At 36.0% G+C, this 21,897-nt stretch overlaps 3 protein-coding genes and 1 long non-coding RNA gene across 5 annotated transcripts in view; 2 read left to right on the top strand and 2 right to left on the bottom strand.

Annotated features, from left to right (window-relative positions):
* Nucleotides 1-574: 574 nt before the first annotated feature.
* LOC125255885 lies at nucleotides 575-5,725 on the bottom strand. The gene is made up of 2 exons (XR_007182021.1): nucleotides 5,329-5,725; nucleotides 575-1,059 (listed from the first exon to the last, which is right to left on the bottom strand). It is a non-coding gene; the product is annotated as an uncharacterized LOC125255885 (long non-coding RNA).
* A 2,837-nt stretch (nucleotides 5,726-8,562) lies between these two features.
* gpx9 (glutathione peroxidase 9) lies at nucleotides 8,563-12,585 on the bottom strand. Of its 2 annotated transcripts, none has more exons than XM_048171296.1 (5): nucleotides 11,900-12,585; nucleotides 10,788-10,881; nucleotides 10,450-10,580; nucleotides 9,267-9,397; nucleotides 8,563-9,063 (listed from the first exon to the last, which is right to left on the bottom strand). In XM_048171296.1, exons 2-5 carry the CDS (start codon nucleotides 10,870-10,872, stop codon nucleotides 8,988-8,990), a joined length of 423 nt encoding a protein of 140 aa, XP_048027253.1. In that variant the 5' UTR covers nucleotides 10,873-10,881; nucleotides 11,900-12,585; the 3' UTR covers nucleotides 8,563-8,987. The 2 variants fall into 2 exon arrangements, with proteins under 2 accessions (XP_048027253.1, XP_048027254.1); XM_048171297.1 differs by having other exon boundaries at nucleotides 10,492-10,580.
* A 52-nt stretch (nucleotides 12,586-12,637) lies between these two features.
* fbxl15 (F-box and leucine-rich repeat protein 15) lies at nucleotides 12,638-19,733 on the top strand. The gene is made up of 5 exons (XM_048171295.1): nucleotides 12,638-12,788; nucleotides 13,915-14,074; nucleotides 14,289-14,791; nucleotides 16,532-16,761; nucleotides 18,681-19,733. Exons 1-4 carry the CDS (start codon nucleotides 12,712-12,714, stop codon nucleotides 16,719-16,721), a joined length of 930 nt encoding a protein of 309 aa, XP_048027252.1. The 5' UTR covers nucleotides 12,638-12,711; the 3' UTR covers nucleotides 16,722-16,761; nucleotides 18,681-19,733.
* Nucleotides 19,734-21,300: 1,567 nt separating this feature from the next.
* Nucleotides 21,301-21,897, top strand: part of LOC125255436 — a 65,272-nt gene continuing 64,675 nt past the window's right edge. Inside the window, exon 1 of the mRNA XM_048170661.1 lies at nucleotides 21,301-21,651. The gene's annotated coding sequence lies outside the window, so the exon portion shown is untranslated. The remainder of the gene's footprint in view (nucleotides 21,652-21,897) is intronic.

Genomic DNA, 21,897 nt, shown 5'->3' with positions numbered 1-21,897 from the left:
GCAAATAATTGTGTGTATATATATATATATATATATATATATATATATATATATATATATATATATATATATATATGGGTTAAAAACAACCCAAGTTGGGTTAAAAATAAATAAAACAAGTTTTATTTAACTCAACTATTGTTTAAAAATGACTATATGGCTATCTTAAAATGAGCCCAAAATCCAAAATAGGTTGAAAATTAAAAATCACACACATAGTTACTAGAGGCAACAATAATAATCAAAAGGTGAATATTTATTAATAAGCAATTTAATGAATGTTTATTGTTTAATTATCATTCATTAAGCATATTAATAAATGTTCATTTCTTTTGGGTTCATTTTAAGCAAGCAATACAGTCATTTTTAAACAATAGTTGAGTTGAATAAAACTACCCAGCAGGTTGGGCAAACATTTAACCCAATTGCTGGGTTTGTCCATTTTCAACCCAACTTGGGTTGTTTTTAAACCAGCATTTTTTTCGTGTTGTTTGGGAAAGTGTGTTTTAACGCCTGTGAAAGTCTGTAAACTGACCACAGACCTGCAATGAACACATCATTAGACACATCAGACAGAGAAACCAATGTCATTTTAGTTAGACAGCACAGGCTGGAGGCTTTGTGTTCCAGTGTCAAATACTCGCTCAAAACCTCTTTATATGAGAAAGACAAAGAGACACAGACAGAGAGACAAGGTCACATGAGGAAAAGCTGTCTGGTGTGAGGTCTGCAGATTAAACAAATCAACGATTTAATGAGTAGCACACTTGCTTGAGTTCCTCTTCATCTTCAGAGCCACAAAGCGCAGGATCTCGTCCAAAAAGAGAAAAGGAAAACACATTTTGGGGCGAAAACGAAACATTTAAAAACCCCATGTGCTTATTCATGCATACTGTAGAATCCTAGATTATTTCTTGCTTGGTTAATCCATATCCGGTGGCCTCGTACACAAAAGCGGACTAATGTTGTCATTAGTTCTGCTTCTCTGGTGGTCAAAAGCTGAATCGGAGAGCTGGCCGCTCCTCCCCCCGGACCACAGAGGGTTTGAGCGAGTGCTGTCTGAAGATAAAAACACATCATATAAGCTGCCCGTCGACTGAAGACGGTTAGAGGCAGTTAATTAGAAATATGAAAATGGACCAAGCACCTGTGACATTGATCAGTGTGACGTGAGATTCACTCTGACCAGAAATGTTCAACACAACTTGAAGCAAAGCTGTTTGAAGAACTCTTTGACATTTTAGATCTATCCGTTTATGGTTATGTGTTTATGGTAAACCAGATGGGTCTTTCTCATTTCAGACGCTAAGAGATTTGAACTGACAGAAGACAAATGACCACATGACCCGGACATGAGAGCAAAGAAAGATGCTAAAGGAAGGTACTCTGGACCCCATAATTATATTAAATATTTGATTTAATTATTTTAACAAAAACCAGTGTGGATGAATTAGATTTTCATTTAAATGTTTGAGTTCATATTGAGATCTCAGACTTTAGACGCAGAATTTTGGTCAATCTGAGCAAAGTTTGAAACATTATTAACCTGACAAATTGAAAATAAATGGAACAGTTTATTGAACAAAAACATTTTTTTTAAAAGTGTGCAGTTTGTGTTTTATGCTTTGTATCACTGATGCATTATACTTGAGGTGAAAAAACGGCTTAATTTTATTCAAAGACATGCAATTTGGTGCAGATGTTGATATTTATACGGCCAAAAAAAAATAAAATTGTTGGTTTAACTTAAAAAAAGCATGGTTGCCTTAAAATTTTGAGTTGAATAAAATTAAGAATTTGAGTTAATACAATGAAGGCGATTGATTTAATCAACAGAAACTAAAAATATTATGCTATCTCAACCACATGAATTATCTAAGTTGTTCTGTCAAAAGAAAAAATGTTGTGATGATTCATGAAAATATTTTTTTACAGTGTACAAAAGTGCTTCCAATGAAATTAGCCTTAGTAGGATGAAGTTTAAAATAATGGTTATAAATAATATCTAAAACCACAGAACGCTATCAAACACACTGAGATGCGGCAGAAATGACAGTGTTCATTTTCTAAAAGAAACACCCATATATGTGATTATTCCATGTCATATGTAATGGATTAATTTTGGGATTTTTTTTCGAGTTTCACTCAAGTGTGTGACTGTAGGGAAGAGAAGCACGGAGCGATTCCTGTCAGATGAGAAGAAACATCTGGCGTACATGTGGGCCGTCAGCTCTCGACTGAGTGTGTTTCATAATATAATAATTATTTATTTGGTGCAAATTAATCTGTGTGTGTGTAGACTGTAATTTGTTTGGATTCATTTAGACTGTTAAGCACTGCTTACATGATGATAATGCTTTTATAATTTATGTGAGGCTTGTTCATTGTAAAACTTTCACAGAGTCAGCTGGATTTACTCTTATTGGGATTGAAAAGAGATTTCTGAAATGCATAAGGAATTGTACACATGGAGGAAAAGTCACAATCTCTTTAATATCTCAACAGTTTCTTCTAGATGGTAATGAGATTAAATGGAGAGCAAATTGCACTCCTGCAATAATCTTACACATCTCCTCTAAAGTTTCAGAAGAAAACCCTATATATTTGATATGCAAATTTCTAAGGCCTCTAAATGATCAACATGATTAAAACTTTGCTGAAAAATCTGTTATGCCTTCTGTCGTTTGATTGATAGTTAAGGCTTTTTTAACTTTACTGATTTTTATAAAGTAAACATAAGAATAACTTTGGTATTGCTAGTAATTTTTCAAGATGAACACTTACTGGACTGAAGCAACTTCAGTTTACTTGATTATCCATACATCATATAAACCATATAGAGTTTCAAATATGATCATCAGGTTTATTTGTTCATCTCTCAATCATCATTGTATTGTATTGCATTATATATTTTAAAAATAATATAATATTATTTTCACAGTTTTTGCATAATTTGGCAAAATAACAGCTTGAGTGGGAATCATATGCAATAAATATTCTGTTCACAAGTGATATTTATCTTGATTTCTCTCTCTTTTTTTGTCCACACATCTGCTCTGATTTTTTATTTTTTATGGTGTTGTTGAAATTATGCCACAATTAATAGACAGATTTGACTTATGTATTAAAAAAAAAATAATAATAATTATATATATATATATATATATATATTATTTTATTATTATTTTTTTTTTTTTTTTACTCAAATATTGACTGATTAATGCTCTTGCTTGTTGAGATGAAATGCAATAATTAATATTTTTTATTATAGATTTTCATAGTTTGAGATTAAACGTGTAGTACAAAGATTTGAGTCTAGGACAAAAACAATAAAATCTATATTAAAAGGCATTTCAATGCATTTCCAAGACATTTACAATGTGACCTTCATGTAATATTGCATAAGAAAAGTCCAAATATATTAGTTTTTTATAAAAAAAAAAAAATAAAAAAAAATCAACCCAAAAGTGCCCTAGTTGAAGAAACGTTCATATATGAGTAAGAAATTAATGAATACTATGATTTTACGATAATAAAAAGCAAGATGAGTCCAACTCAGTGTTATCATCGAGATACTATTATTTTTAATATTCTGAATTAGACTTTATATTTGATGGTTTATATTTTCTGTTTTCATTTTAAGTTCAGTAAAAGTTTTAGTAATTTTGTGTGTATGTGTATAAAAAATTGTATATACTTCTTTTATTAATTTTTATTTTAGTAGCCTACATCAAGTTAAACTAATTGAAAATGGGTAAGAAAATAAAACTTTTAATATTTTATTTTATTTCAGGTATAACGGAAATGGTTTTAGTTTTAGTTTCATTTATAATAACAGCCCTGTTCCAAATATCTTCTTTAGGGGTCAACTGCATTACGCTTCCAGCCGTGATTGATCCGTGATTTGCACAAGTGCCATGTTATTGACAGGAAGACAGACTGCGACTGTGTGTCCACGCCAGGGCAGATGCAGCCGTGCACTCCATCACCCTGGAGAAATTGCTTGCTGGGATATAACAATAACAGCATGTTATTTTTATCCTCAGTGTAGATCAATGGAAATGTAGAGAGGACTACGGATGATGGATGAACTTCACTGGGTTTTTAGCTCTCGCAGAGATTCAGCTTTACAGGGCCCTTCGGTTTCTGCACAGATATGCTCAACTGCTGTGAGGCTTTTATAATATGAGAAATGCATTACATGCACATCTATAAATGAGTCTGCAAAGCCAATCTTTCATAGCATTGCAAAACAGCATTTGCACACTGAAGGTCTGAATGTCATCATATCAAAGCATTTATGTTATGTGCTTAATACTCAAAATATTATGTGAAATCTTTTTCTGTGATAATATACATACAGTAGTGGCCAAAAGTGATGTCCAGAGGGGATATTTGTTTTTAATGACCCAACAAGTCCAATTAAACAATCAAATTATGAGGAAATTATTTTAAAAATGAGGGAAGAACAAAACACTAAACTTGCGGTATTAAATCATTTTAATCAAATTAAAAAACTACAGCTACAGGTTTTATTTTACTATGCATAGGAAACAAAAAGGTTGTTGGTTCTCTCTTGTTTTTGCATGCATTCATAATTTCTTTGTATGACAGCCTGGCCAAAAATTATATCCGCACAATTTGGCATGTTTCTTTGCATTATCACAAATAAAGCAATTGACTCCAAGCACAACTACGCAAAATCTTTAACAAATTTGTAATAATATTTGAATAAACAGTAACATGTCAATTTTCCAACATCGTACATCACTATTGAGCAGCACTGGCAGCTCTGGATTCATAAATCACATCTCAGGCACAAGGATACATCATTCGCTCTGTGTTAGATGCGGTTATAACTCTTCGTAGGTTGTGTTGAGGTTATGAAACGGATGATACAGTGAGGTGCAGGGCTGATGTCCGAACATGAGGAGATAAATCTGTCTCACAACGCTTTGAGATCAATCTAACCTGCTATTGTGGTCACTACAGCTGCTCTGATGGCTTGATAAAAGTCTTCTTGGCATGTTTTATTTACTACTTGAGATGATTAACAAAGTAGACCTATAGAAAACTATTAAACAGCAATTTGCAATGCCAATTTAGTAAGAAATTATGGTTATTTTAAAGTTAGCCTACACTATGTAACTTTTGACGCTCTAGCAGTTAAAAAAACAAACTAAATGCATCTTGCGGAAGAACATTGTTTTGGTTGTGCTTCGGCTCTGCTTGACTGTGCGGAATGCGGATGAATATGACTATTCACAATGAACTCTGTCAGAGAGCTACATATGGCGATTCATCTGTTCAAAAAAATACCTTACTCACCTGTTGAGTAATAAAAACTTAATGTCCGCCACACTTTTAGCCTACAACATTTTAAATCCGTCAGTTCTCGCAATCTCCGAAAAGCCAAGCTGATCACGAGCTCTGTCGCTTTCTCTTTCAGCCAGCAGACTCTCCTCTTTTCGGCGTTTGTTAAAAACGGATAATTCCCCGGAAGGTGGAGATTTAGCTGCTCCATGTCAACTTTTCTCGCTCGTTTTAACAACTAACCTATGCCGCTCCCATACCAAGCAAGTCAAAGTAGCCGGAGCAACTTTTTTCTGTTTACGGATATGACGAGACACTCACGGGCGATTGACGTAGGCCCATACGTATTCAGTTACCCGGGAAAACCGTCCCGTCAGGTCAAAAATATAAACACGTGTAATAGGCTTACCATAGTGAATCAGGGTAAGACAAAAACGAGTTTTGGAAGAAGGACTGCTGAATCATTATTTATTTATTTATTTAAAAATAATATTTGCTCCATAGACAGCATCTGATGGACAAAAAGAATTTCAATTAGTCTCTCTGTTTGTAAAAACAAGCCAAAACTTTGTTAATGGTACACTTGGATGTCAAAGGAAGTTTAAGGGGCATAAATGTAAAAATACACACTGTTTTGAAAGTATAACCACATAATTTTGTGAAACGTGATAACATTTGCAACTCAAATAGCACATATTTTGTTCAGAATAACGAATATAAGTACCTTGACATTTAAAATAAGTGCTTTTAATTACAAGCTGCACATTTAGGCTTCTTCAAAATATCTTGCCTCGTAGACTTCCATTAGGCTACATCAATTGTTTTTGATCAAAATGATTATTTTAAATGTATAAAAATGAAAACAATTAAGCTTTAACCTACTCAGAATGTATAAATTTACATTATGTGATATGCTCCAATTATTGTTTGCGATTATAATACTGTATTCTCTCTATAGTCTTCTCACTAAACGCACAGCAGTAGTTCAGCCCTAATGAAGCACTGACAGGTTTCAAAAGCCTTAATTATAAAGGCAGAAATAATGACAGCGTACAAGTTTAGGCCCAATATTCAGAGCTGTCTGACCTGCACGATGGCATATGAAGCAATTACAGCCTTTTCACTACAATTGAGATATTTCACCAAAGAGAACAATTACATTAAATGCAGTTCCACACATTTCCCAGCCAGAAACATGCAAATGCTCCTGTACTGACAGCAGAAACATCTAAAACATGTGCTTTAGTGAGCAGGTCATTATAAGCTGCTCAAATCGACAGTCAGATGCAATTAAGAAAGCAGGAAATCAGGCGTCTGTCTCTGCGGAGAGCGGTAGGCCCGTGCAAAGGCCACAAAAGAGATTTCATGGTTGAAAGGTATGGTATGAATTCTAAAGTCTGTCATCAAACATATGCAACTGTATTTTACAGTTCATAATTAATATAATGGGGGTGTATTCTATAGACCTACTGCTACAAAAGTTAAAGGTTTACTTCTAGCTACTATGATAAATGTTATTAGATTTTCTGTTATGATTTGAGAAGCACAGCTCTATTTTATTTACATTTGCTTAAATAATTTAACCTCTTTGTTAATCTCTTTAAATCAGTGCTGTACTCTGACTGTATAATACTGACATCTAGTGGAGAATTAATGCCAAAACTTGAAAAAACAGAATGGGATTTTATTAAAAACCTGAAAATGTTATATCTCTTATCATGCATTCATCTAATTTAAAGATGATCCATTTATGCATCATTTACAAGATGTAATTTAAGTCTCTGGTGTCCCCAGAATGTGTCTGTGAAGTTTCAGCTCAAAATCCCCCACAGATCATTTATTATAGCTTGTCAATTTTTTTTTTTTTTTCGTTTTTGTGTGTGTCCCTTTAAATGCAAATGAGCTGCTGCTCCCAGCCCGCTTTCAAGAAGAGGGCGGAGCTTTAACAGCTCAACAACAACAAAGCTGGAGAATCTCACGCAGCCAAAATGAGGATTGTCAGTAACGGTGTTCAGCCTTACATTGTTCAAACCGGAGTCGACACTAATGGAGAGACTCAGGAAGAAGTTACAACTTTTAGACGTTTCTGAATGGTTAGTGGATAAATTGATGTAGTTGCTGTGGAGTTGATTCAACTCATTGACTGGCATGTGCCGTCATGTTAATCTTTTGTGCAAATCCAGCGTTGAAAATGACGGCATGTCAACAACACTCTACTACAACAACTCTTCCTCTTCTCTAAAGCAGTCCAACATGGCCCCGCCCCCTTTGTTGCAGGGGCGGGGTTTATGTAAATTTTGTGGTTTGTGATGCCACCAACCCAGGAAGAATCTCATTGTAGTCTCTACCAGCCATTTGTTGTAGTCCTTAAAAAGCAATTTCTGTAAAAGAAAATACCTCCTTTGCATTGAACTTTGAGCGTTATAACTTTGCAGATGTTGTTAATGCTCAAACAGCAACATTACACACTAACTAAAGTTAAAAAAGTGAAATCATAATCAACCACCCCTTTAATGAGTCTGACTGTGGAGGGATGAATCTCATGGAACAGGATATATGACTGAGTTTTTCTCTCTTTCAGCATCCAAATAAATCAATGGAACACCTGTAGAGTTCAAAACATCTTTACTGTTCTTGCAGTTGTCATGGTAACAGTGACATCAGTGAGGCGTTCTGCGGGTCTCTGGTGTCAGCGGGCGGTTCTTGGGTCGGGAGGAGATCTGAGTGAATGCACTGAAGATCAGATCTACTCTTCCCCCATCAGATCCAGCTCAGCTGCCGGATGGCATTTCCTGAGGGATCGTCACTGTGCCGCCTCACTGAGGAAGAGATGCACAACCTGAACCCGTCCTGTAGAGCCATAACGGCAGGTGAACCAGCGTTTCTCACGCCAGTGTTCTGGAATTCTGAGAGCTTCGGAATTTAGAATTTTGTGCAGAATTTTGATTCAAGTGGCTGTGAAGAGATGAATCTCATGAAACAATAAAATTCCATCCAAGATCATTTTTCACCCCAAAAAACTAAATATATATATAATTTTAAAAAGAAAATGAATATATATGTGGGATATATATATATATATATATATATATATATATATATATATATATATATATATATATATATTTAGGACTATTATTTAAACTGTAAAAAAGACTTGGTTTAACTTAAAAAAGTAAGTTTCCTGATTGCCTTAAAATTTTTAGTTTTTTGAAATTAAAAATTTGAGTTAATACAATGAAGGCAATTGGTTTAATCAACAGAAACTCAAAATATTATGTTGTTATACAAGTTATTATTATTATTAAATTGGCATCAATTAAAGACCATAACAAATAATACCACAATGTAAACATTCTTTACAGTTTAAAATACTATAATTATTTTTTAATTACAATCATGAGAATTTGGGGGAAATGTTCTTAATTCGTCATTAAACCGATGTCAGAATGAACAAAATAATAAAATGAAAATGATATATATCCTTATTTTTTCAATTCATTTTGAAGTGAAATATGTCTGAGACATTTTCACGAGATTCACTCATACAGACTTTAAAACATTAGAATGACAGAATCAATAACTTCTAAGCACAGATCTCATGTCTATGAATGGATCCAGACAGACAGTTGCAGCTGAGCTGAATCATAATCAGAGAGCTGGTTATGAATGTGTTATGATGAATGTCTTCCCTGCAGAAGCGCTGCAATGTCCCGCTCCACATCTTCAAATGGACAGTGAAGATCATACCTGCAATAGACAATTCAGCAGAGTCACATGATACTGTAATTGTTTGTTTATTATATGGCTCTGTGGAATACTTGATTCTGATTGGTCATAGTGAACACTAAACTGTATAATAGGCCATGTAGTTTTGCTAACTTCATGTCTCGCTTAATCCACACTTGTCTTCTTTTATTTTGGACAGTGAATTTGTGAGCATATCTTGGTACCGTTTGTAAGGAAGTCCATCTGCAGTGATGAGAAACTTCTCGAAGTTCCATCGGATGTCGTTTGCCTTAATGGGAGACCAGTAGAGCTTCCTGATGTCTCCAATGACAGGGTTGACAAACGGCAGAGTTTCCTGGAAGAACAAAGTCATGGGATGCATCTCAATGAGCTCAGGGCACTGACCAGGGAGTTGGCCAAAAATCCCACAATGCACCACAAAAACCAGAAAGCGTTGATGCTCACTATGCTCCCTTACCAGGAATGATGTCACATTTCTGAAGCGTGAAACATAAAATGCATGAGAAAAAAGGTTGAAATGTTTTAAATATAGGCTAGAGAAGTTATTTGTGATGCGGTAGCGAACTGTAACGCACATACGGGTTCTTTCCTCATGTTTTCAATGTGTTTTGTTCAAATCAAATACTGCCATTCTGCCCATACTGGTTCTGAATATGATATAGTAGCAACATTATAGAAATACTGTAAGGTTCAGTCAGATCACTCAAACCATATATGGAAATATTATATCTTTATATGGTCACCAATAGAGTCTGGATGTCATCTAGTGGAAAAATTTGGTATTACGCCCAAACAAAATCTTTTATTGAACCTAAAATTTGGAACATAACATGTTCAGATTAATAGTTTTAATTTCCTTGTTTTAGAGTCGAACTTGTTTTGTAAAATATAAAATGTTGCTTTTCTGACTTTTTTTTTCCCAGTTCACTTCTACAAGAATCTCCCTTAAAAAGAGACCAACTTAAGTCTGTGCTTCAAAGTATTCAAGGGTTTTTAACAATTTATGTTCAAAATGTTCAGGACTATGCTCAAAAACTGGGACTGACAGTTAAACTGAAACATTATCTGTTCCACTTTATGTTTACAGCAGAGATCTACATTTATGCATTTGGCAGATGCTTTTATATGAAGCGAATTTCATTGCATTCAAGGTATACATTACATCAGTTTATGCATTTACTGGGAATTTAACCCTCTCAGATCTGATGAACTAGAAAAAGAAAAAACATTTAAAATGAGAAATTGTGGGGAAGAAATGTCCATAATGGTGATGAAAATCATGTCCCTTATAAAATAAATAGACTTTATTTTGTTTATGCAAATTATAATTTCCAATATACGCTGCTCTACAGAGTTACATTTGATTGATTGAGATAAACGCAGTACCTTCAGGAAGGCGTATAGAGGGTTTTCATCAGCGCCGTTCACCTCAATCCTGCTGAAGATGGGGAACTTTGGGAGAAATCCTCCTCCAGGTCTCACATACTGCAGAACATTCAGGGTTTCATGGTTCTCTTCTGTGGAAGAGTGGGTGAAATTATATTACTGGGGTCAGAAAAAATATTACTGACCCCAAACTTTAAAATGGTGTTGAATTATCTTTTGAAGAATGTTCAAAACCAGCATACAGATGTGAACTTGCCCCAGTCTCCCTTTTAATTAATAAGCACACAACACTAGATTCTCCAGACATCTGAACCAGTAAGTAAGGCGACAGGTCTCACCAGGTGCCTGTAGGCCGAACTGATTGCAGGGGAATCCAAGCACAGTGAAGTTCAGTCCTCCATACATGTCCATGAGTGCATTCATCCTGTGATACTGTACAGAGCATTTATTTCAGTTCTGATTATTTACATTAATTAATTTGTATTTATTTATTATTTTACAAACACTATTTTACAAATAAGTTAAATGTTTTTTAATTGACAGTTGCATCACATTAAAGGCACAATATGTAATTTTCGCCACTAGAGGTCGCTTATTCAAAACAAAGGCGTAGCTTGATTTCGCGGAATCTGTTGTCTTCACGTCTACATCCGGTGGAAAAGAATCCATCAGGACTTGGGCAGAAATCATATTCATGGATGAGCTAATGCATTAAAGATTTATTAACATTACTGTAGTATAAAGCAGGGTGTTGAAGCTGAAAGAGGCCGCTGGAGCGATTGCTAATGAGAGACGAGCGCGACACACGGCTCGAGAGCAGCGGAGCTTTTATTATGCCATTCTTTTATTATGCTTCTTCCGGTCATGAGTATGTGGGGTAACGCAGCACTGTTTATCATATTAGATACGTTTGAGTGTGTTGAAAGTTGTTATAATGCTGCTCTGCGTTCGCTCGGCAGCTGCTATGAGACGCTTGTTGCACACTGCAGTGAGTTAGATTGATATTAGGCATGGTAAGTATTCGCGGTAAATCAAGAAAACAAGACTAAGACTTACTGTGTTGAGCTATATAACATGATTAGTTCTCTGTCGGTGAATGTATCCAAATAGTTGCTCACCTGTCTAATAAACACATAATATATTAAAGCGTCTTTTTGGTTTCTACAAAATATCAAGGGTAACGGTAAGGGTTGCTTATTTCTCTGGATTTAAACATTCTTGGAAACATCTGGGATAATGTAAGCACACAAGTCAACAAAATATATAACATTGTTCTAGTGGTTTTGGGGTATTTTAATCTAAAAATCTTACATATTGTGCCTTTAAATTTAAAACATTTGTTGTAAATAGTTCAAAAAAAAATTCTATACATTTACTGTAACCTACAAATGCAATAAATGATTTAATAAACTGTACTACTTAATGAAACAAAAACTTTAGGCATAGTTACCTCTTCAATGGTGGACCCTCAGAAGGTTGCCACGTTCACAATGAGAAGAACTTTTCCTCTGAAGATGCTGAGTGGGACGGCTTTTCCCTCCAGGGTCTCCATAGTGAAGTCATAAACTGAATTTGCAGCCATATTTGCTGTAAATTCTCAGTTCTTCTGCACTAGTGTATCAGAGTGACTTTACGCTCTATCCCCTGGCTCTCGGCTGCGTTTCATTCAGCGTTCTGTCTCTCTTGGCTCAGCAGAGGTTCTGCATGGATGACTCTATTGTTTTGAGCCGTTCATTTTTTGTCCCAGGTTTGCAAAGGTATGCTGACCCTGATGGTCATGTGAGTGTTCTCATTTCAATGGCCAGGTGCTTGTAATAGTGTATTTCACCAACAGAAGCCCTCCTGCTCACGGCCGATGAATCAGGTTGGGTTTTGTTTGTCTTCTAGGAGTCATCTAGAAATTATATATGACTGCCATATAAATAAAACATTCAAAATGCATGCATTTACTGAAAGTGTTTGGTATTATATTAGAAATAAATTAGTATTTTTGTAGCTTAAATTAACTTATGTGGATGTTTGAAGACCTGTTTGTTTGGTTGGATCTATTTCTTATACATACATACATAACAATCGGTCTGTCTGTTATTTTCTGTCTGTCTATCTATCTAGACGTGCATCGGTTCAAACAAACAGATGTTTGTCTATTCTGATTTCTTCCGGGTCGTTAGATGGCAGCAGTGAGTCAGCGGCGTCCTGTTGAATCCCTATCATCCTCTGCAGCAATAGAACCCGGATGAGCCGGTCAGCTGTTTATCAATCATGATAAATAAAGTGCGCGGATCAGAGGGCAGTATCAGCATGGATCAAAATCCCGATGAACGCGTGCAAAACCACAGGTATATTTCATAAAGAGAGATCCAGGTGTGCATGGATTTAGAGAAACGTGCGCGTTCCTTTGGCTTGCATGTACACAAACACACGTTTGCATTCAGAGATGCAGCCAGTCAATGCATGCAAAAAGCATCAGAACATTGCTGTTGTATTTTTCTATCTGTGCCGTCCATATAAACACTGATTTTCTATGAGACAGTGGCTGCACTAGTTTGCATGCACGCACATTAAAAACAGGAAGCATTTGGTTTGTGTCATCACTTGAAGTAGTTAACATGTTCATGACATTGTCTTTAAAACGGATGCATGTTGCTCGTACTTAAAACAGGGCTTTTGTACAAATACTGTCAATGTTGATAGCAGTATGTCAGTTTCTCAGTTGTTTTGTATGCGTGCTGCATGCATTTAAAGGTGACCTATAATGCCCCTTTCACAAGATGTAATATAAGTCTCTGGTGTCCCCAGAATGTGTCTGTGAAGTTTCAGCGCAAAATCCCCCACAGATCATTTATTATAGCTTGTCAAATTTGCCCCTATTTGGGTGTGAGCAAAAACACGCTGTTTTTGTGAGTGTCCTTTTAAATGCAAATGAGCTGCTTTTCCCAGCCCCCTTTCCAGAAGAGGGCGGAGCTTTAACAGCTCAACAACAACAAAGCTGGAGAATCTCACGCAGCCAAAATGACGATTTTGTTCAGCCTTACATTGTTCAAACCGGAGTCGACACTGATGGAGAGACTCAGGAAGAACTTTTAGACGTTTCTGAATGGTTAGTGGATAAATTGATGTAGTTGCTGTGGAGTTTATTCAACTCATCCACTAGCATGTGCCGTCATGTTAATCTTTTGTGTTGAATTGACCCTCGTTTGTGAAGCAGTCCGGCGTAAAATGACGGCATGTCAACAACACTCTACTACAACAACTCTTCCTCTTCTCTAAAGCAGCCCAACATGGCCCCGCCCCCTTTGTTGTGTGTTCTCGGGGGTGGGGTTTATGTAAATTTTAGGGTTTGTGATGTCACAACCCGGGAAGAATCTCTTAGTCGATTGTAGTCGATATCTGTAAAAGTATCTTACCTAACTCTCCTCTTACCGTATGTCTTATGGCATGACATGATGTTTTATGTTGTGACAGGTGTCAGCTGCTGGACCTTCCCTGGGAGGATGTGTTAGTTACACACGTGTTCTGCTACCTGCCGCTGCGTCACATGGTCAGCCTGCAGCGCGTCAGCAAGAGCTTTCGTTCTCTCGTTCAGGTGTACCTGGCCAACTGCCGTAAGTTTGACCCTGCACAGGTGAGGGGAAAAAACCTTTGATACGCATGCACAGTATCAGCAATCGATCAAATAAATGCAGGCTTGATGAACATAAGAGACTTTAAAAACATTAAAAATAGTAATGTTTCCAAACTTTTGACCGGTAATGTACTGTATGTACAGACACTGGAATATCTCTGTTGCACTGTATTTCATCAAACTTGCACCCTATCCTTCCTGTGTTTCTCCTCAGACGGGGCCTCACATTCCTAAAGAAGCCTTCTGCTCCATGCTTCGCCACAATCAAGTTCTCCACCATCTCTGCGTTACCAACTGCTCCGATTGGATCACTGACAAAGAGCTGCTGCCCGTGATTGGTCAGAACCAGCACCTGCTGCGCGTGGACATGCGTAGCTGTGTGCATCTGAGCCGTCACGCGCTGGTGGCGGTGTCTCTGAGCTGTCCGCGCCTGCAGCACCTGAGCCTGGCGCACTGCGAGTGGGTGGACAGCCTGGCGCTGCGCAGCCTGGCGGATCACTGCTCGGACCTGCGCTCGCTGGATGTGACCGCCTGCAGACAGCTGAAGGACGAGGTCGTGTGCTATGTGGCGGGGAAGTGCCCGGCGTTGCGGTCGCTCTCAGTGGCTGTTAATGCCAACATCACGGACATAGCGGTGGAGGAAGTGGCGAAGAAGTGCAGAGAGCTGGAGAAGCTGGACCTCACGGGGTGCCTGCGAGTACGAAACGAAGCTATCAGGTGTGTTTGTGTTTGTGGTTAGTTGCAGACAGTTGCAGGAGTTTGTTTAGAAGCTCATATCTAAATAGGGCTGCATGTTTTTGGGGGAAAAGATCCAGTTGTAAATTATTTATTTAGTTATTTTTCATTATATCATTTGGTTATTTGGTGTCCTTTTGGCGTCTCCTTTTTTGGAGTGTCCTTTTTTGGAGTGTCCTTTTTTGAAAGGCATCTAAATTTAGAAAATTCCTTTTTTTTGAGAATCACACCTCAATCTGATGGTTTGCTTTGCTTGATATAGCAAATGATGACAAAATAAACGTGTTAAACCGGATAAATGGCACTTAATCACACAAATTTAATTGCGATTAAAAAATTTTAATCTATTGAAAGGCCTAATTAATATTATTATTAATTGATTATTACTACTGTTAAAATTATTACTATTTGTATATTATATTATTACTAAATAAACTAAATAAAAATATTAAACATTATTACTATTGTAGTATTTTACTGTAAAATAATAAATTCAAGTACTTAAGAAAGATATAAAATAAAAATAAAATCTAAATAAAAAATAAAAATAGAAAAAATAAATAAAATAAAATCTCTAGATCCTGCTTGTTTTGGCCAAAAATTGTCATTGTATATAAATATGATTATATAATAATAATAATAACAATAATATGTAGTCATATTTATAAATAACACACATGTGTATATATATATATATATATATATATATATATATATATATAATTTATATAATTATTTATATATATTAATTATATAAAATATAAACATATATATATATATATATATATATATATATATATATATGTTTATATTTTATATAATTAATATATATAAATAATTATATAAATTATATAATTATATATATATATATATATATATATATATATATATATATATATATATAGTATTATTAATATATTATTGCTACAATTATTAAATATAATATAATAAAAATATTACTTCTGTAGTATTCCGCCATAAAATAACAAAACTACTGTTTAAGAAAAAAAAAAGTGTATTATATATAATTAAATTTTTTTTTTTATTATTTAAATATTGTTGCTAAAATGATTAAACAAAATAAGAAATATTACTATTGCAGTATTTCACTGTACAACAAAAAACCTAAGTATTTAAGAAAAATATAATTTTATAATATAATAAAATATTATAATAAAATTATAATAAAATAATAATTTTATTTTACAGTAAAACTGTATGATTGTCTTAATTTCTTAATTTTATTCAATTTATAATTTGTATTTTAGTGGAAACAAGGACTCTTAAAGCTTCTCTGTTGTTGAAAACAGCTGATTTATAAGTGCTTCTCATTACAAGTTTGAGAAGATGATTGCACATATTGTTCCCAAATGCATAAGTGACTCAGATTCAAAGCAAATGAAGTTCGTGTTGAGCAGCATTTACTGTGAACCGAGACGCTCGCTACAAACACCAGACCATGAGCTGCTCACATGTGAATGAACACAGCACCGCGCTTCACTCTGAAACATGCAGTGCATATATTTATTTAATTAAATTGCAGCATTTGCGATTTGATAACAGCCCTATGTGATATCTGTAGTCTTGGCCTGTGTAAATTCAGTAACAACATTTAGACAAGAGTAATTTAGCAAATGCGATGCCTCATTATGGTGTCTACATAGGCAGCGCAGTACATTATGAAAACAGAGCCTGTTAATAACTGTTTGTTTGTGTGTTCAGGACGTTAGCGGAGTACTGCCCCAAGCTGCAGTCTCTCAAAGTGAACCACTGTCACAACGTAACCGAGTCCAGTCTGGGTGTCCTGCGCCGGCGTAATGTGGAGATCGATGTGGAGCCTCCCCTGCAGAGGGCGCTAGTGCTGCTGCAGGACGTCGTGGGATTCGCTCCGTTTATTAATCTGCAGATTTAGCACTACAGGAACATCTAGGACATTGTGGAGTCCTGAAGAGGTGAGTTACCAGATCAGAACTGAAGATATGAAATCAAAACTAACCCCATTTGCTTTCTTAAAGGGATAGTTCACCCAAAAATGAAAATTATCCCATGATTTACTCACCCTCAAGCCATCCTAGGTGTATATGACTTTCTTCTCTCAGAAAAACACAAAAATATCCAGGCTCTTTCAAGCTTTATAATGGTAGTGAATGGGGCTCAAGCCCAAAATAGCGCATCCATCCATCATAAACGTACTTCACACAGCTTCAGGGGGTTAATAAAGGCCTTCTGAAGTGAAGCAGTGGGTTTTTGTAAGAAAAATATGCATATTTAAAACTTTCTAAACTATAGTCACTGGCTTCCAGCAGCATATTCCGTATGTAAGTCTAGTTCCGACGGAAGAGTGACCTCTGACCCTACACATGACGCGGGATGTAGGTGTAGCTTAAGCTCCTGAAGCCTCTCACGGTTCAAAGAAGTAGGGCTGTGCAACAAACTCAAGCTCCTCTTCTCTTGTATTGAAATTTTTCGACATTTCTCTTTTAAAAACTTTTGCTTTAGACTTCTAATTCTTAAGACCACTAATGCATGACCTGTGTTTTGTTTTGCTCTATACGCTGCACTTCTGCGTTCATCAATACGTCATGCATTGGGTCAGAGGTCACTGTTCCGCCAGAACTAGCTGTGACCGGAAACCAGTGATTATAGTTTATAAAGTTTTAAATATGGATATTTTTTTAGAAAAACCCATCGCTTCACTTCTGAAGGCCTTTTTTAACCTCCTGAAGCCGTGTGGATTACTTTTATGATGGATGGATGTGCTTTTTTGGGCTTCAAAATCTTGAGCCCCATTCACTCCCATTATAAGGCTTGGAAGAGCAAGGATATTTTTAAATTTAACTCTGATTGTGTTCGTCTGAAAGAAGCAACATGTTCTCCAACCAATACGCCTATATAGGTCGTTTGTCACTTCCCTGAAATACGACCCATAGGAGCGTTTACTAAAGTTGCGCCCCTATCAACAACAGGACACTTTCATTTTAATGCATTGTTCCCTTTTATCTGCGTCATATTTCGGGTTTCGCGTAGCTCAAATGGCAGAGCATTGCAATATATAACAATATGCAATCATGTGATCATGCGATCGTGGGTTTGATCCCAGGGAATGCATGTGCACTGTATTCACGGAGACAAGAGCCATCGCATTTTCATTTTTAAACACTTGCAGTCTGTATAATGCATAAACTTCATTCTTTATAAATCTCTCCAACAGTGTGTAATGTTAGCTTTAGCCACGGAGCACTATCAAACTCATTCATAACCAAATGTAAACATCAAAATAAACACTGTACTTACGCGATTAGATATGCTGCATGACAAACACTTTGTAAAGATCCATTTTGAGGGTTATATTAGCTGTTTGAACTTTTTTTATGTTGTTTGAGGCAAGCGCAAGCTCTTGGGGCGTGGAGCACGAGATTTAAAGGGGCCGCGTACCCTGAATCGGCTCATTTATAATGATGCCCCAAAATAGTCATTTAAAAAAATGAATTAACAAAATCTATGGGGTATTTTGAGCTGAAACTTCACAGACACATTCAGGGGACACCTTAGACTTATATTACATCTTTTTAAAAAAAGTTCTAGGGCACCTTTAAAACGTAAATATAGGTCATAATAAGGTGGTTGAAAAACAATCTATAGGGTTGTTTTTTTTTCTCGAAAGAAGATACACCAGTCATATACACCTAGGATGGCTTGAGGGTGATTAAACCATGGGATAATTTTCATTTTTTGTGTGAACTGCCCCTTTAATACATGTTTATTGTGTACAATTAACGCAAATTTTGTTTTTGTAATCTTTTATCATAATGTAGTGTCTCTGGTTAGTCTTTTTGCTTCTAATGTGTGAAATGTTTGTTTGGTTTCACAGGTCATCTCTCATCCATGATCTTTCTCTGGAAGGCTGTCTTTTGAACACATTTTTACACCAATGCAATGTCACAGAAGACACATCAACAAACCCACATCTCAAGTGCTTGATTCTTTTAGTGTAATTTAGCCTTAAAAAAAAAAAGCACTACAATTTCTTTGGTTTAAAACTGCAGGTTTTCAGAATGGGGGCTCGATTAAATCTGGCCCTTTATGAAATATCTTATTTATTGAAGCAGCTTTCTCTGTTTTTCATGCACCAAATGTTGTATCATTTTGCACTTATGAAATACTGTAATATTTGCACTTTTTTCAGTTCTGGACCATCAGGTTTTCTCTCAGCTTCATTAGACAAATCTGTAAACAGGAAGGCAGATCTTCCTCAGAAGCAATCAAGTCATGTTTTACAGAAGCATACTGGTAGATTCAGAGCTCTGTGTTGATTGTATCCCTATTTAATCTAATAATAGAAATGAATAGCATCATTATGATAAGGAACTAAACAATATAGATTCTTATTTACAAGGGAATCATATGCATATCGATTCATATGCACTTTGAAACCTCAGTTTTTGGGTAAATTCACACTTGTGTCAATGTGAAAAGGATTGAAGCTGGAAAACTAATATCGGTTCCGATTTACTTCACGGGTTCTCAGTGTTTGTTTGAATAAGACACATCTTATTGTATATTTTATCTGCAAATAAGTGCACAGAAATAGACTATTTGCTGGTATTGCTCTGTATGTTGCATTGATGATATTTAATCAAGACCCAATTTTCCGAATTGAAACATGTTTTTAAAGTGTGGCCTATCACAATGTGCTTCTTTTGTATGTTTGGGGTCTTTTATGACCTTTATATGTATTGCTTTATTATGAGTATTTCAAGGAGTATCATGACGCAGTTTCTTGGACAGTTGTTCATCACAATGGTTTATGATTTGTGCACATGCACTGTGCTTTAACGTGTTTTGCTTTAATTATGTGTGGTTGTAAATAAGTGCATAAATGTTTTATGCAAATTGCTGAGAAAATATAAAGTCTTATGCAAAATGATGCTTTGAAGTATTATTTGGTCATGGATCACTTGGTAAGTGTGTGATGTTTTAACCTTCTCACTTTAACTTCATGTTAATTAACTACAAGCTTTCAGATGGATGGACAGATCTGTGATTAATTGCAGAATAGGAGGGGGAATTTGATTTGGTTTTGCATTGATATGCAAACGCTGTGTTTCTGTAATGCATCTGTTTTAACCTTGTACAAGTCTTTATGGAGATGAAATCCTGCACAAGATTTGGTAAAAGTGGTTTACTCTTGATTCATACACGGAAATCTTTCTTAATAATTATCAAACTACACATGCCTAGACATTACTAAAATTAACTGGTTCTTTGCATGAATAGAGGGAGGTTGGTGTCCTAATGACCTGAATTACAGAATTATTAGTCATATAGCTTTATTTTCCATGCCGATCCCTGAAACTCAAACCGGTTCTGGATTGAGAAACACCTTGTGTATAGAAATCTGATTTAATTTGCATCATCTGAAAGACATCTATCTTGTTTTATTTAGCATGTTGAGATGAAGAGAAGAGAAAAGGGTTATTTTAAAATAAGAATAATGAAGGTATTAATGAAAATACAGTGGAATTGTCTTTTCAATTTACAGCTCTACAGCAGTCATTGTAGCATCTCTCTTTGTTTTATCAGTAATCAGTTAACTAATAACATCCAAAAAGTCCAAAAACAATAAGTTTTGACATTTATGTAAGATCTAATTAAAGTTATAATTTCACAAATCATTGCAATTGCTGTTGAAATTACATTTTTATTTCTATGAGCTCCAAAAAATCAATATACATCATACAATTTAATTAGGTACAAAAAAAAAAAAAAAGTATGAAAAAGTAGCATATTTATTTATGCCTACTTTTTGTATAAGTGTGAAATGATGAATGCACAGACATGAAATGCGCCTTTCAGGTTTTGTGTGTCTCTTTGAAATTGGCCATAGATCAGAAACATTTGATTTGCATAGACGCGCTTATTAAACTGGGATCACAGCAGTTGTTTGGTGTTTGTTTGCCTCTTGAGACTCGACCTGAAAAACTCGTCACACCTGTCAGTAATTTCAGCACGCGAGCCCTGAGCATGCGCGCTGCGTCTGTGATGGAATACTAACGCACTGCATACTTCATAGAGCGAGCAGGTGGAATGGCGTTTCACATGAAACAGGTGGTGAGAATGGGCGGGGCTTAGCGGATCATACGCTGTCTCTAATTGGTCAGCGTCTCAATTATAATGATTAATAATAATTAGTTAGGCTATGGGAAATAATCATGTCTTTATTCATTAAGAATATATATATATATATATATATATATATATATTCTTAATATATATAATATATAATATCAACTAAAAGAAAAAAACTAAGACGAATTTCAATATGCACGACAGGTAATATGTTTTCAAATTAATATATTTAAACGGTTACACTGTTTATCATACTAATGTCTCCAATAATTTTGAATTAAATTTGACTGCAGCGCGAGGATTCCTCTATTTGAGCCAACACGCGCCCCCTGGAGGAAGACATAGTAAATGTAACAGGTAACAGCAGCGCTTTCCGACCTACTGCACTTCTAGTAGGAGAAGTATGGTAGAGCGTGATTTAGAACAAACCTCGTGCTCCTACCGGCGGGGCTGATGTCTGACTCTATTAGTTAGACACACTCTGTTCTCTGCTGTCCTTTTCATTCCCCCCCAAAACACGAATGCAAGACCGAGTCGAGGAGCTGTCCACTTCAGCACCGCCAGCGGTACAGCCCGGTACAACCCAGGCAGAGCCTCATGATGAAGATGATGATGATGATGATGCTGCTGAGTGCATGCGGACTGCAGTAACACACCAGCAGCAGCACCAACAGCCCCGCATTCCTCCATCCACACAGCCACCTGAGCCTCCGGTAAGAGTTTCTCTTGTTTCATGCGTGTCTGCTGGGTTTTGTGTGGAGCTGATGTCCTGATGCATTGACATGCTGTTGCATTGCTGCATGCAGAAACATTGCAGTCAGTCTGGGGGAAATGTCACATTCAAACACATGCTGCTGGATCAGTGTTGATTTCTGAGATGTGGCCTGAGATTGCTTGTGCTAAAGGACACCGGACAGGCGAGCTTTTAAATGATCAAATAAAGCTTCGTTTTGATGGAA

This window comes from Megalobrama amblycephala, linkage group LG20 (assembly GCF_018812025.1).
Source record: "Megalobrama amblycephala isolate DHTTF-2021 linkage group LG20, ASM1881202v1, whole genome shotgun sequence".
NCBI classification, from domain to species: domain Eukaryota; kingdom Metazoa; phylum Chordata; class Actinopteri; order Cypriniformes; family Xenocyprididae; genus Megalobrama; species Megalobrama amblycephala.
The sequence above is the reverse complement of the archived record's forward strand: the minus strand, read 5'-3'. Positions and strand labels throughout refer to the sequence as shown.

Bases quoted from the DNA above. Each gene is read 5' to 3' on its own strand.
- gpx9 (XM_048171296.1), bottom strand. From the start codon at position 10,872: ATGAATGCACTCATGGACATGTATGGAGGACTGAACTTCACTGTGCTT. The intron at 10,581-10,787 runs GTGAGACCTGTC...ACTCTTCCACAG, and splicing joins GTTCGGCCTACAGGCACCTG to AAGAGAACCATGAAACCCTG. The intron at 9,398-10,449 runs GTACTGCGTTTA...TTGTTCTTCCAG, and splicing joins CTCTATACGCCTTCCTGAAG to GAAACTCTGCCGTTTGTCAA.
- fbxl15 (XM_048171295.1), top strand. From the start codon at position 12,712: ATGATAAATAAAGTGCGCGGATCAGAGGGCAGTATCAGCATGGATCAA. The intron at 12,789-13,914 runs GTATATTTCATA...ATGTTGTGACAG, and splicing joins GAACGCGTGCAAAACCACAG to GTGTCAGCTGCTGGACCTTC. The intron at 14,075-14,288 runs GTGAGGGGAAAA...GTTTCTCCTCAG, and splicing joins GTAAGTTTGACCCTGCACAG to ACGGGGCCTCACATTCCTAA.